The sequence below is a fragment of the Arachis ipaensis genome, chromosome B03, assembly GCF_000816755.2.
Source record: "Arachis ipaensis cultivar K30076 chromosome B03, Araip1.1, whole genome shotgun sequence".
Classification (NCBI taxonomy): domain Eukaryota; kingdom Viridiplantae; phylum Streptophyta; class Magnoliopsida; order Fabales; family Fabaceae; genus Arachis; species Arachis ipaensis.
Genome location: NC_029787.2, coordinates 12,749,487 through 12,763,901, shown reverse-complemented (window position 1 = coordinate 12,763,901; position 14,415 = coordinate 12,749,487). Strand labels below are relative to the sequence as shown.

General features: G+C 39.9%; 2 protein-coding genes across 2 annotated transcripts in view; one reads left to right on the top strand and one right to left on the bottom strand.

The window, feature by feature from the left end:
* The window catches only part of LOC107629670 (methyltransferase-like protein 13), a 26,889-nt gene extending 18,515 nt beyond the window's left edge, over window positions 1–8,374 (bottom strand). Inside the window, exon 1 of the mRNA XM_021118178.1 lies at window positions 8,056–8,374. Within this exon, the coding sequence (XP_020973837.1) occupies window positions 8,056–8,107 (52 nt within the window). The 5' untranslated portion in view covers window positions 8,108–8,374. The remainder of the gene's footprint in view (window positions 1–8,055) is intronic.
* Window positions 6,741–13,417, top strand: LOC107629667 (protein transport protein SEC31 homolog B; the record flags this gene model as incomplete). The annotated part of the gene is given in 17 exon segments (XM_016332506.1): window positions 6,741–6,846; window positions 6,923–6,980; window positions 7,237–7,334; window positions 7,469–7,588; window positions 8,422–8,464; window positions 8,664–8,785; window positions 8,863–8,990; window positions 9,077–9,632; window positions 9,749–9,841; window positions 10,278–10,463; window positions 10,554–10,767; window positions 11,086–11,183; window positions 11,277–11,456; window positions 11,830–11,952; window positions 12,043–12,301; window positions 12,508–12,746; window positions 12,836–13,417. Coding segments are annotated over 17 exon segments (2,719 nt in total), but the record flags the coding sequence as incomplete, so codon positions are not given.

The following is a 14,415-nucleotide window of genomic DNA, read 5'->3' as shown; positions in this document are numbered from 1 at the left end:
ATGAACAGTGCCCCTACTCGAGCCCAATTTCTTTTTAGGATTTGGGTTCGAGTATTCAACTCGGGGTCGTAGCCGATTTGCAAGAGGACCGACGTGATGGTTAAGAACCGACGTGATTTTTCTTAGACCTTTCGGTTCTGACGGTTACGTCTAATCAATCGTCGTGTCCGTTGGGTATGCGTAGGGATTTAATGGCCTTGGTAACGGTGCACCTTTATTAAGGATTGTCCCAGTTTTACCATTATGCCCCTAACGTCTTTATAAATACTTTCCCTCTCTTTCGTTGTTTCGTTTCTGCAATCTTTCAAATTTCCCTTGCATGTGTTCGTGCTGCGTTCTTGCGTTTCGAAGGCTTTTACTTCCTCCAGTCTTGATTTCAGACTTAAAGGTTAGCTTTTTCCCTTTCTGTAACATGCGTTCTATTTGCGTGTCTTTATCTTGTAGGTAGATTTGGTTTGTAAGCTTTAGTTCCGTGCCCCTTCCCTTTAGAGACCGTGTGTTGATTTTCCTTTTCTTTTGTAGGTCTCTTATCACCCCCTTTTTTAAGAAAAGAAAATGGCTTCCGTAGATGCTCTCTCCAAGTGGGTAGACGTTACGGTCCCAGGGGAGGAGCCCTCAGTTGACACTGAATTTATCACCCACCTTCGTACTCACTATAGAATTTGTACTTCTGAAGAAGATGAGCCAAAGTACGAATTGGTAGTCCCGGGTCCAGAAGACCGGGTTTGTTTCGGGAGGGCTGACGAGACGGCCCCTCATTTCTTTTTTATGTATGAGAGTATGGTTACTCGTTTGGGCGTTTTTCTCCCCTTTTCAGAGTTTGAAATGTCTGTGTTGCGTCATTGCCGGGTTGCCCCCACCCAGCTTCACCCCAACTCTTGGGGTTTTTTGAAAATTTACCAATTTATCAGCCAGGCCTTAGAGTTTCCGACTTCTCTGAGGATTTTCTTCTATCTCTTCCATATGACCAAGCCCTTCAGTGGGTTAAATAATAAGCAACAGTGGGTGTCCTTCCGAGCCATACAAGGTCGGAGGCTTTTTACCCTTTTTGACGAGTCCTTTCACGACTTCAAGAACTACTTTTTCAAAGTGCAAGCTGTAGAGGGTCACCACCCCTTTTTCCTGGATGATCATTCTTCTCCCCGATTTCCTTTATATTGGCTGGAGGGCTCCCCCTGCGAGAAATATGGTCTAGATGACCTAAATGAGGTAGAAGCAGCCATTGTGGGGTTCCTCCGAGAAGTGTGGGGGAGGGCCCCATACTTGGATACTAAAAAATTTCTCCAGGGGTCGCCGGCCTTTGTCCAGTCACAATTAGGTAGCTTTTTGCGTTTCTTGCTTATTTCCGACTTGCAATTTCTTTTACCGACTTTGTCTGATTTTAGCTACCAATTTGTTTTTGCAGAGATGGCAAAGAAAAACGCTCAAGAGTCTTACCAGAGGGTTCAGGAAGCCAAGGCAAAGTCTCGAGCCAGATCTGGAGGTGTTAGGACGGTTGTCTCTCCTCCTCCTCCTCGGAACATCGGGACTCCCTCTCAACCTATTGTAATTTCTTCCTCTGCTCCCTCTCTGCCACCCCCTCCCGTCCGACCTACTCCCGAACCAGAGCCAAAGAAGCGCAAGACCTTAGAGTCTGGCGTTTCTGGTGAGGCAGACGCTCTTGCGTTCGTCCGAAAGAACATTTATCCTCATGCTCATATGAGTATGGATGATGTTTCTGTTCGGCACTACCTCACCACTGTGGTTGAGGAGAGTCTTAAGACGGCGGGGGTTTGTGGCAAACTCTTAGATATATTTGAGAAGACTCCTATCAGTTCTTTAGGGACGACCTCGAGGATCGAGGAGCTGGAAGGTAGGCTTCGCATATATCAGGATCATGAGAGGGAGTTGGAGGGGGAAGTTACCAAGCTGAAGGAGGAGAGAGACAGCCTTCGGGAGAAGGGGAAGAAGTTGCAAGCCCAATGTAACATGGAGATGGATTTGAGGAAAGCAGCGCAAGCCAGCTACAACAGTTTATTTGCTGATCTTGTGTCTGTAAAGAACGACTTGCTGAATGCTCGGAAGGCCTACACCGAGTTGGAGGACTCTATTGCGGATGGCGCTGATGAGGCTTGGAGGATTTTCAAGGAACAGGTCGGAGTTATTGCTCCTGACTTGGACCTTTCTCCTTTGGACCCTGATAAGATTGTTATTGATGGTGCCATCGTGGATCCTCCTGTCCCCATAGTGGAGTCTGAGTCTGATTTAAAGACTCGGGGGCAGAGGATCGTAGAGTCCCCTCCTCGCTCTAAGGACGCTCCGAGTTCCTCTACCATTCTTCCGACTTCCTCTTCGACTCCGGCTCCTGGCGTTCCCCCTGACTCGGCTGGTGGGGATCCTCTTAAAAAGTGATTTTGGCTATTGGGGCCCGGCCTGTGGGCCCCTCTTTTTAAACTCTTTATATTTATTTGTTGGTGTTTTGAACAATTTTTTGGCCTTTTAAGGCCGTAAACAAAACAATTTATGATGCCCCTTTTTAATAAGAGTTTAATTTAGCGTTAAATAAATGCCCTTTTTGGATAAGGGTTTTGAGTTACCTTATGCGCGCATGCTTTTTCTGTTCGTGGTTCTTTTGATTCTTTGATCTTTTCTAGAAAAACCTTTTCTTTTGGGCTTGCCTGCTTTTCTGAATCTCCTTGATCTTCAAGGCAGCTTTACAATTTTTCTTAGTTTTTCCTATCTCTTTTGTTATTCCTAGTACTCAATTTCATTTTATTGAGCTTTTCGTGACTTAGGCTACTTTTGCGATTCATTTTAATTTTACTCGGTTTCGCACTCTGACTTATGAGTCGGACTGCTCCCGAGTTTATCATGATCGACCTTTATAGCCTCTTTACGCCGACTTGTACCTCGTCGTTTTATCCTGACGACCATCTAGGTCGGTTCATGGGATTTTCACGTTTTGTCGAGCTTAAATCGGCGCGTTTCGTAGAAAGAGAATAAAAGGGAATTTTAAAAGAGATATTTTAAAATAAAAGAGATCTTTATTAGTTGAGGAGGTACCTTATCGCTACTAAGGGCTTTTGATAATTTATTTCCCTTAGCCCCTATTATGATGCCTCGTTAAAAACCCTTCTCCAGAAAAAACCCTTTGATTCTGGAAAAAAATCATGAAGCTGGGAAAAGAGTACATCAGGGAGTAGAGTTTTCTTTTAACTGTAGTACCTTTTCATATTACAAGCATGCCATGACCTTGGTAACTCGGTGCCGCCTAAGTCGGTCACCTTATAATAGCCCTTTCCTAAGACCTCCTTGACCTTGTATGGTCCTTTCCAATTAGCGGCGAGCTTTCCCTCCCCCGATTTGTTGACTCCAATGTCGTTTCTGATCAAGACTAAGTCGTCAGGGGTGAAACTCCTTCGAATGACTTTTTTGTTGTACCTTGTAGTCATCCTTTGTTTCAACGCTGCTTCTCTTATCTGAGCTTCTTCTCGGACTTCAGGGAGCAAGTCGAGCTCTTCTTTGTGCCCCTGTATATTCCTGATCTCGTCGTGGAAAATCACTCTTGGGCTTTGCTCATTGACCTCTATTGGGATCATGGCTTCTACGCCATAGACTAGCCGGAAGGGTGTTTCTCCAGTGGCGGATTGGGGGGTTGTTCTGTAAGCCCATAGTACTTGTTGGAACTCTTCAGCCCAAGCTCCTTTCGCATCTTGCAGCCTTTTCTTCAACCCTGCTAGTATGACTTTGTTGGCTGCTTCGGCTGTTGGACCTCTCTCAAACAAGTCGGGCTTTTCATCTCTAGGATAGCTCTACACTTGTCGGGATTGGCTTCGATCCCTCTTTGTGTTAGCATGAATCCTAGAAATTTTCCTGCCTCCACTGCGAAGGCGCACTTTGCAGGATTTAGTCTCATCCCGTGCAACCTTATGGTGTCAAAGACTTGCGAGAGGTCGGATTGGAGGTCGACTTCCTCCTTGGTTTTTACCAACATATCGTCGACATATGCTTCCATTAAGCTCCCTAAGTGGGGGGCAAACACCTTATTCATCAGCCTCTGATATGTGGCCCCTGCATTTTTCAACCCAAATGGCATGACCACGTAGCAATAGTTGGCTCTGGGCGTGATGAATGATGTTTTTTCCTGGTCTGGCTCATACATCGGGATTTGGTTATATCCTGAGTAGGCGTCCATGAATGACAGGTATTGATACCCCGAGCTAGAGTCTACTAGGGCGTCAATACTTGGTAGCGGATAAGGATCCTTGGGACATGCCTTATTTAAGTCGGTGTAGTCGACGCACATTCTCCATTTACCATTTTGTTTTTTGACTAGCACTATATTGTCTAGCCATGTTGGATATTTGACTTCTCTGATGAAACGATTAAAGCATTATAGGCCGATCCCACGTCGATGACTATGAAGTCTATACTCAGAGTCTTTGATTTTTCCCCTTTTCCAAAGGTGGTGTGAAGGGGCAAAAATCCTAGTGGCTTTATTGGCGTGTCACCTAATCCGTACAAGGTGTCGGGGTAGGCTCTTAACTTTTTCTCGTCTAAACCTAGTTTGTCGAAAGCGGGCTTAAAGAGGATGTCTGCTGAGCTTCCTTGGTCTACTAGTGTTCTGTGTAGATGGGCATTTGCCAGGATCATGGTAATTACCACTGGGTCATCGTGCCCAGGGATTACTCCTCGCCCGTCTTCCTTTGTGAATGAAATGGTCGGAAGGTCGGAGGACCCCCCTTCGACATGATAAACCCTCTTGAGATGTCTTTTACGAGAGGATTTTGTGAGTCCCCCTCCCGCAAATCCTCCTGAGATCATATGAATATGTCTCTCCGGAGTTTGTGGTGGTGGGTCTCTTCTATCCGTATCTTCTCGCTTTCTTTTTCCATGACCGTCCGACCTTTCTATGAGATATCTGTCAAGCCGACCTTCTCTGGCCAGCTTTTCTATCACATTTCTAAGGTCGTAACAGTCGTTTGTAGAGTGCTCATATATCTTATGGTACTCACAGTAATCACCGCGACTCCCCCCTTTTTATTTTTAATGGGTCTGGGGGGAGGCAGCCTTTCAGTATTGCAAATTTCTCTATATACATCCACTACAGGAACTTTCAATGGAGTATAAGAGTGATATTTTCTTGGCCTATCGAGGCCAAGCTCTTCCTTCTTCTTCGCTTCCCTCTCTCTCTCTTTCGTTGAGGGAGGGTGCCCGAGTCGCAAACTCGGGTCTCTTAGCCTAGCGTTTTCTTCCATATTGATGTACTTTTCAGCTATTTCCTGTACATCATTTAAAGAGGCGGGGTGTCTTTTTGATATGGACTGTGAGAAGGGACCTTCTCTAAGACCATTGACTAGCCCCATGATGACTGCTTCGGTGGGCAGGTCTTGAATCTCCAAACATGCTTTGTTGAACCTTTCCATATAGGCTCGTAAGGACTCCCCGACCTCCTGTTTTATTCCCAGGAGACTTGGTGCATGTTTTACTTTGTCCTTCTGGATGGAGAACCTCATCAGGAACTTTCTTGAGAGGTCTTCAAAACTGGCAATTGACCTCGGAGGGAGGCTGTCGAACCACTTCATCGCTGCTTTTGACAAGGTTGTCGGGAAAGCTTTGCATCGCGTAGCGTCAGAAGCATCGGTCAGATACATCCGACTTTTAAAGTTGCTCAGATGATGCTTTGGATCGGTGGTTCCATCGTAGAGGTCCATATCGGGGCTTCTAAAGTTTCTCGGAACTTTTGCCCTCATTATGTCCTCGCTAAACGGATCTTTCTCTCCTAAGGGAGAATCTTCTCTATTGCCGTGGGAATTCCGACCTTTGAGGGAGGATTCTAACTTTAAGAGTTTTCTTTCTAACTCTTTTCGTTGCTCCATCTCCTCTTTTAGGTTCTTTTCAGCTTCCCTTTGTCGTTCCCGCTCCTGTTCTAGCTGCTCGAGGCGGCTATGGATTAATCCCATAAGCTCACTAGCGTGGGAGGGTTCTTCTTTTTCTGATTCGCGCCCCTCCGAGGAGTTCACCTTCGGATTTTTTATTCCGGAGGTGCCTTCCCTATGTTGATCATTGGCTTCCTGGTGGAGGGTCTGATCTGCCTCATTGTTTCCAGTGTTCAAATTCTCCTGTTCGGAATCTGTCTCCACATGACCCTCTTCAGGGGATCTATCCGCCATCACTGGTTGATCTCTCGGGTCCCCGGCAACGGCGCCAATGTTACGATGGGTAACCGGAGATTAGTGGGCCGGATGACGTTGGTTGNNNNGATCAATTTTAAAAAAAAAGATAAATAGTTAAGGAAGAAAGAAAAATTAAAAAATAAAATAAAATATTTTAGCTCAAACAAAAATCGAACTCTTTCTAAAACAATTAACTTTATTAATATTCTATTAGATTGGTCGAAATATATAAATAGATTCAACCATCATTCTTTAAAATAAAGTTCATTACCTTTTCATTGAACTCTTATATCCATGTAAAATACAATTCGAGATGGTATTTGATGAATGTGGTGTATTATAAATAATCATGGTAAAAGACAATTGCACATAAGGATAGATGAAAAAATAAAATTCAGTAAGAATAATTATTAAATTATCAAAAAAATAAGAGAATGGCTACATCAATAAACGATCGTAAAAGAAATTGTAACTTGTACCTTAAAATAATCAACTTTAATAAAAAAAATGAAGATTATATTTTTATTCTATAAAGTAGTCAAGAAAAAATAACAAATTAAAAATTAAAAAAAATATTTCTATCAGCTTTGCAGATTCAGTTAGAAGGCGTTGCTCAGTTTTGCAGTGGCATCCTGATGTTGCCACACAACTTGTTGTTGCATCAGATGAAGATGGTTCTCCTTCTCTAAGGGTATAGTCATTGCCAATCATTTAAGTCTGTTTTTTCAGGGGAATATGCATTGACCTTATGTGGGATATTGATGCAGCTTTGGGATATGAGGAATATAATGACACCAATAAAAGAGTTTGTGGGTCACACCAGAGGTAATGGCACCCTTTTAATTCTTTTTTTGGTCCTGTTATTTGCAAACAAGTATGACATACGTGTGATTTTTGGAATTGTTGCTTCTGAAAACTAATGTGCAGAGATTTCAGACAGACTGTGGTGTGTTAGGCTTTTTTATTATAATTTGTGATATTTGATATAAATGCTTGAAAACTTGCTTACTTCTATTAGAAATCGCCATTACTGGTATAAGCGTAGCTGACTTGATTATGTTGCCTGAATTTCCTATATTAGGTGTTATTGCAATGTCATGGTGTCCAACTGATAGCTCTTATTTGATAACCTGTGGCAAAGATAGCCGGACCATATGCTGGGACACAATTTCTGGAGAGGTGGTGTTTGCCTTTTTTTTACCCCATAAATATTCTGTTTGACTAATTTCAAAATTACCCTCTTGGGTTAACCTTTTCAGTTGGAGAATTTTCTTTGGTAGTGACACTTTTGTTTTGGTTGGGGTTGGGCACAGATTGCCTGTGAATTGCCAGCTGGAACCAACTGGAATTTTGACGTGCACTGGTATCCAAAGATCCCGGGAGTGATATCAGCATCCTCCTTTGATGGAAAAATTGGCATATACAATATTAAGGTATATTTGTATATTTTAAATTTGACGAGTTTTCACTGGATTTTGTTTTGCACTATTGGGAGGCATACTCTATTTGTAATTTGTAATTAACTAGGAATAATGTGATGATGTAATATGGAGAATGAAAAACTAGATAAGTAATGTGTGCATTTTCTTCGCCCTATTAAGTCATAAGTTCAGTGCCTAGCAGTTGTTTTAGAATGTCATGAAGTTTGAAGTAGCATCTTTCAATTCATATAATGGCAAATTCTAGAATAAAACCTTTTACATTGCTCAATTCAATTAATGTTATAAACTTTAAGAATATGCTGCAGCCTTATATTCTTATGGTCCTTTTGTTCTCCATTCCATCTTTTACCACCTCAATTCTATTGGAAATCTAAGAACTATTATTATTTTTAATTGAAGTAGTTCTTTGACACCGATCACCAAAGTTTTAACTTGCATTTCATACAATCCATTTTTCCTTCTCTCTCTCTCTCTCTCTCTCTCTCTTAAATTCTGAATCTTAGTTTTCATTCTATATCTCCTGAAGCATATGGGTATTTTTGTTTAAATTTTTTACTTAGAATTATGTTAGCCTAGTGTTTGTTAGATCCTACCATATCACATATCAACTTCATATTTGGGTTATTGGTAACAGTTCACGTTAGGCTTTCCTTTTTCTCCCCTGCCTCCTGGCCTAAGTACACCAGAAGTCAAGGGTTAAATATCCATACATAAAATAATAATAAGAAACTAAATTGTTTGTTTCTTTGTTGATTCTCTTCTGTAGATATTAGCACTTCTTTTCTGGGGTCAGAATTAATGATAGCATATGTAATTTTCTGCAGGGTTGCCGTCATCATGGTGTCGGGGAAAATGATTACGGTGCAGGTGATGCATTTGTTTTTGTTGTCTATCAAATAAACTGCAAACTATTATATTTAATTTTGCATATATAATTGAACACTATGCAGCATTCCTTGATAAGTATTGGTGTGTGTGTGGGCTAGGCAAGATTATGTTATTGTTGTGTTCCTTGATATAACTTAGTTTTTTGAATCTCTTAATGAAATTTCCCTCTTCTGCGCAGTATCACTTAGAGCTCCAAAATGGTACAAGTGCCCTGTTGGCGTTTCTTTTGGCTTTGGTGGAAAACTTGTGTCATTTCAGTCTAAGGCATCTGCATCTGGTTCTCAACTTGGACCTTCAGAGGTAATATTTTAGTACTTGGTTTATTTGGCTATGTTCTTGAATGGTTCGTTTTAGTCATGCCATTTGTAACTTCCCAGGTTTATGTGCATAACTTGGTCACTGAAGATGGTCTAGTCAGTCGATCCTCTGAATTTGAAGCTGCAATTCAAAATGGTGAAAGGTCTTTGTTGAGAATTTTATGTGATAAAAAATCTCAGGAATCAGAGTATGTTCTATCCACTCGTATTGCATTGATTCATATTTGTTGTGTGAATTTTCCATTTGTTTAATTGCATTTCATTGTTGTGACAGATCTGTGGAGGATAGGGAAACTTGGGGGTTTTTGAAGGTTATGTTTGAAGATGATGGGACTGCACGCACAAAACTTCTAACACACCTTGGATTCAACGTACCTAGTGAAGAAAAAGACACAGTTAATGATGATCTTTCCCAAGAAGTAAATGCTCTTGGACTTGAGGACACTGCTGTTAATAATACAGGACATCTGGCACCTCATGAAGCACCTTCTTTTTCATTTGATAATGGGGAGGATTTCTTTAACAATCTTCCCAGTCCTAAAGCTGAATCACCCGTAACTACTTCTGTGGGCAACTTTGTTGCTGAGGACACTGCCAATGGATCAGAGAAAATCCAAGATTCTGTCGAAACAGAGGAGAGCAGTGACCCTTCATTTGATGACAGTGTTCAGCGTGCTTTAGTTCTTGGGGATTACAAGGGTGCAGTTGCGCAGTGCATATCTGCAAATAAATGGGCCGATGCCTTGGTTATTGCTCATGTTGGTAATGCTTCCTTGTGGGAAAGTACAAGAGATCAATACCTTAAGATGATCCGGTCGCCTTACCTAAAGGTAGCTGATAACTACATCGCACAATCTGTCTATTTCATATCTGACAATCTATGTAATAACTACCTGGTATTTGATTTTTATAAGCCACATTCACTGGGCATGATTTCCATTTTCAGATTGTATCAGCAATGGTGAGCAATGACCTGTTGAGCCTTGTGAACACTAGGCCTCTCAAATTTTGGAAAGAAACCCTTGCTCTTCTTTGTAGTGTAAGTTCTTTGGTTTTCTTGCTTGTTTAAGTTTATTATGATAGTTTGGAATTGCCTGATACTGATTTAATGTTTCCTATAACTGCAAAGTTACCTAATGAAGTGTTTGGTAGCATCTCAGACTCAATCTCCTTTATTTTACCGTAGTTTTGTTTTAATAGTCGTTTGTTATTTCTTGTAACGTATTAGATCATCAATTCTCCATTTGATTTCTCTTTCTGACTACTTTATCATCTGTATACTATTGCTACTAATAGTGATGCAATATCATGTTGCTAATGATATCTGTTTTTATCTCTTTTCTCTTTTTGGGGTTAATGATTAGATAAAGTTGAGGCTATCATTTTACTATAGTATGAGTAAAACTATATTTTCATGTTGTGATGAAAACATTGTTATGGCTTATGCTCATGATATTGTTGTCACGTATTGACAGTTTGCTCAGAGAGATGAATGGACAATGCTTTGTGACACACTTGCCTCAAAACTCATGGGGGCTGGCAATTCGTTAGCTGCAACTCTTTGTTATATATGTGCTGGAAATATTGATAAAACAGTTGAAATATGGTCGAGGAGCCTGTCAGCTGAGCATGAGGGGAAATCTTATGTTGATCTTCTTCAGGTGAGATTGATACTCCTTATGAAAAGGTTTGATGTAAAATTTTGAATTACCAATACTGAAGATAGAAAATTTACAATTTTATTATGTTAGGATCTGATGGAAAAGACTATTGTTCTTGCCTTGGCAACGGGACAGAAGCAGTTTAGTGCTTCTCTGTGCAAGCTTGTTGAGAAATATGCTGAAATTTTAGCAAGTCAAGGGCTGTTGACCACAGCAATGGAGTATTTAAAACTTTTGGGTTCTGATCAACTATCACCTGAGCTTGTGGTTTTAAAGGATCGAATTGCACGTTCTACAGAACCTGGTATACCTTTTTCTCTGACTGGTGTACATTATGCTAGAAAATTGGTGATAAGGTTATGCTAATTATTAGCAAGTCACCCTTAATATGCAGGATTTGCTTGATGATACCCTTGTTTTTTTTTTTTGGGGTGGTATATCATAGTCATGTTAATTGTGAAGTGCGACAGTTTACACAGTTTCTGATCAGAAACTTGACCAAATTTTCCTTAATTTTTCTTTTGTTCTTCAATCATCTCGCATTTTCATTTTTTGTGCAATATTTGAAGTTTTCTGCACACCTCAGTGTTCTTATCTTTCCACCTTTAAATCATTGTTGCAGAGAAAGACTTAAAAACTACTGCTTTTGATAATTCTCAATCACACAGTGGATCCTTTTATGGTGCTGATAGCTCTAGTTATAATAGAACTTACCATCAGGTAGTGACTTTAATTAACTATGCTGTTTGGCATTTTATATTTTGTTCAAAGTAGATTTTTGACTTGGAAATTGCTCCTCTTTTTGTTCTTTAGGAGTCAATATCTGCTCAAGTGCCGCATGGGATTTCTGGTGTTCAATATTCTGAAAACTATCAACAGCAATTTGATCCTAGATATGGAAGAGGATATGGTGTTCCTACACCACAGCAGCAACCTCAACAACCTAATTTATTTGTTCCACCACAGACTGCTCAGGTTCCTCAACCTCCCCAGGTATTTTAACAAAAACTAACAGTTGCAGCTTTTTGTGTCTATAACTTCCTTTGGAGTTGGTGTTCAATTGACCCATGTTTTTGTCGTCGTAAAAAAACAGAATTATGAGCTTGCGTATTATATATCATTTAAGCCACATTTTTCTACTGTTGATACATGCTGAAAAGATTGTGAGGGAGACCAAATGTTATTTCATGTATTTTTTACTTCCTTGGTACATCATTGTCTTTTGTCAAATTTGTTCTGAAGCATTAGAAGATTTCATAGTGATCATTGCCTCAGCATTGATGTTACAGATAACCTCATAAGATATACTTCCATTTTTTCCTGTTTTTATTATTTATTTATTTATTGGATAATTTCTTTATTGTAGATGAACTTCTCGAATAATGTTGTCACACCCCCTCCTTTGAGAACTTTCGATCCTCATAATTTTCCGGCACTTAGAAACGTGGAACAATATCAGCAGCCCACATTGGGTTCTCAGTTGTACAATGTAAGTTTTGACTTATGGTTTTAGTTTCAGATTTGACATCATTTATTTGTGGCTACTTGTGGATTCAAAACATTATTTTCTGTATTTCAGTCAAGCACCAATCCGCCTTACCATTCAGCACCCCCTGCTCCATCACATGTGGGTTTAGGTCATAACCCTAACTTGTCACAGGTTGTGGCCCCTACACCAAATCCAATGGGATTCATGCCAGTCCCTGGTTCTGGTGGTGTCCAAAGACCTGGATCATCGCAACCACCCAGTCCTCCCCACCCTCAACCTGTTCAACCAGCTGCAGCACCCGCAGCGCCACCACCTACTGTGCAAACAGCCGACACTTCAAAAGTACCTGGTAATATGTTTTTCCAGTAGTCCATGTTATATTGAACCAAAATAATCTTAAACATTTCCTGGCATTTATGTGTCCGTAGTTTTTGTTTGTCTCGGCTGACTTGGAAACCCAAGTCTGGAATTTGTTATATCGTGAGTCACTCTTATTTGTTAGAACTAACTCATTCTATCTATCTGGTTCTATGTTTTGCTTTTTGTGACTGCCAGCACACCAAATGCCGATTGTTACAACATTGACAAGGCTTTTCAACGAAACATCAGAAGCATTGGGTGGTGCACGTGCAAACCCAGCTAAGAAGCGGGAGATAGAAGACAATTCAAAAAGACTCGGTGGATTGTTTGCCAAATTGAACAGTGGGGACATCTCCAAAAATGCATCTGATAAGCTCCTTCAACTTTGTCAGGCGTTAGACAATGGTGATTTTGGTACTGCCTTACAAGTTCAGGTAAAAGCAATTGCAACTGCAACTGCCAATGCATGTTAGTTACAATATTATAGGATTTACATTGGCTGATTTACTTGTGTGTGTTGCAGGTTATTCTTACTACTAGTGAGTGGGATGAATGCCAGTCATGGTTGGGTTCCCTTAAACGAATGATCAAGACAAGGCAGAGCGTGAGGCTAAGTTAAAGAAGTTAGAAATTTCTTTTTCCTTTTCATGATTTTGGGAAAATTTTCATGTGATTAGCATCTTGCAGTAGTGTCCCTTGATCCTGTCACCCGTGTACACAAGACTACTGTCTAGATTGCAAGTGCAGGGTTTTGATTCTATGCGCACATCTACAATTTCTTGCAGTGTCTGCTGCTTTCTTCACATAGACAGTTATTAAAAGCGGTTACTGAAGGTAGTTTTCAGGACATGATCAGAAAAGATATTTAGCAGATTGTTTTTTCAACCAATATTTGTATTATGGAGAACACTGTTTTGTTTGTTTGCTCAAAAGATATCGGATGGTTTTTCTTTTACCTCAGCTATAGATTGGGTCAGTGTTTCCTTTTCGTTATTTTCTTTTTAAAGAACATTGTATCACAGTAGTCATATAAAGTATTGATTGGTCGACAAATGAATAATGTAGCATCATGTTTATTTAATCATGCATCATTGGATTTTCTTAATTTCAAGTGTTTATTTAGAAGCGGTGGTTCTGTCATCTGTCCAGGTTTTGATGCATAGATCCTAGAGTGGAATGACACTAGTATCATTAGGCTTAAGACATATTTGTCAGTGATTATCGGGGATGTAGAACGATAATTATAATGCGTTTGGCGATTACTATATTGGAAACCTACAAGCTATAAAATATGGTGTAGAAGTGTAGAACAGTGAACACTGGAATATTTTGTTTTCCTGATTTTAAACATTGCCGGTTTTAGATGGCTATCATTTTTCGCCCAATTCAAAACAAAGGTTATCATTTTAGGGGGTTGCATACTTGCATAGGTATCAAACTCTTGTACCTTATATATGCTCAAGTTTCTTGTTTTTTATTTTTTGGTGGTACTTGCTCAAGTTTAACACTTGATGTGGGGAGGGAGGCAAGGAAAATGAGGGTATAGCCGCTAAAATTTGATGAATTAAAGCGTACGCCACTAGATTTTGGAGCTATTATTCAAATTCAATCAATTTTTTTTTTTTTTGGGTATTATATTCAAATTCAATCTTAACCCCCAGGGAAACTATCCTAGGATTTTATCGACTTAAGTTATGGTATACGTAAGAGATGGGCTTGTTTGTAAAATACTGTCTAATACGGATTCAGATCTGTTCAACTATGTGGCAATACATGTCCCAGTAATTTTAAATTTGATTCATTTGATTAATAAAATTGATACATATGTCATAGTGTAATGAAAATAACAACAAAGAGGACACCAAGTTGCGACAAATGATCTGCCTTCCTCTAAGGTCTATGAAATAAATAAATAAATAATCGAGTTAGAAATTTCTTGGTGAGAACAAGGGTATATTATATCTTGGATATACGCATAAACAAAAGTAGAAGCATAATGAACTGGGTGTAATAGAAAACTTTGATTTTCTTTTCATGTCTAATTACATATCTCCAAAGTGGATCATTACAAGTAGATGTTCAATTAACTCAAATTGTTTAGTA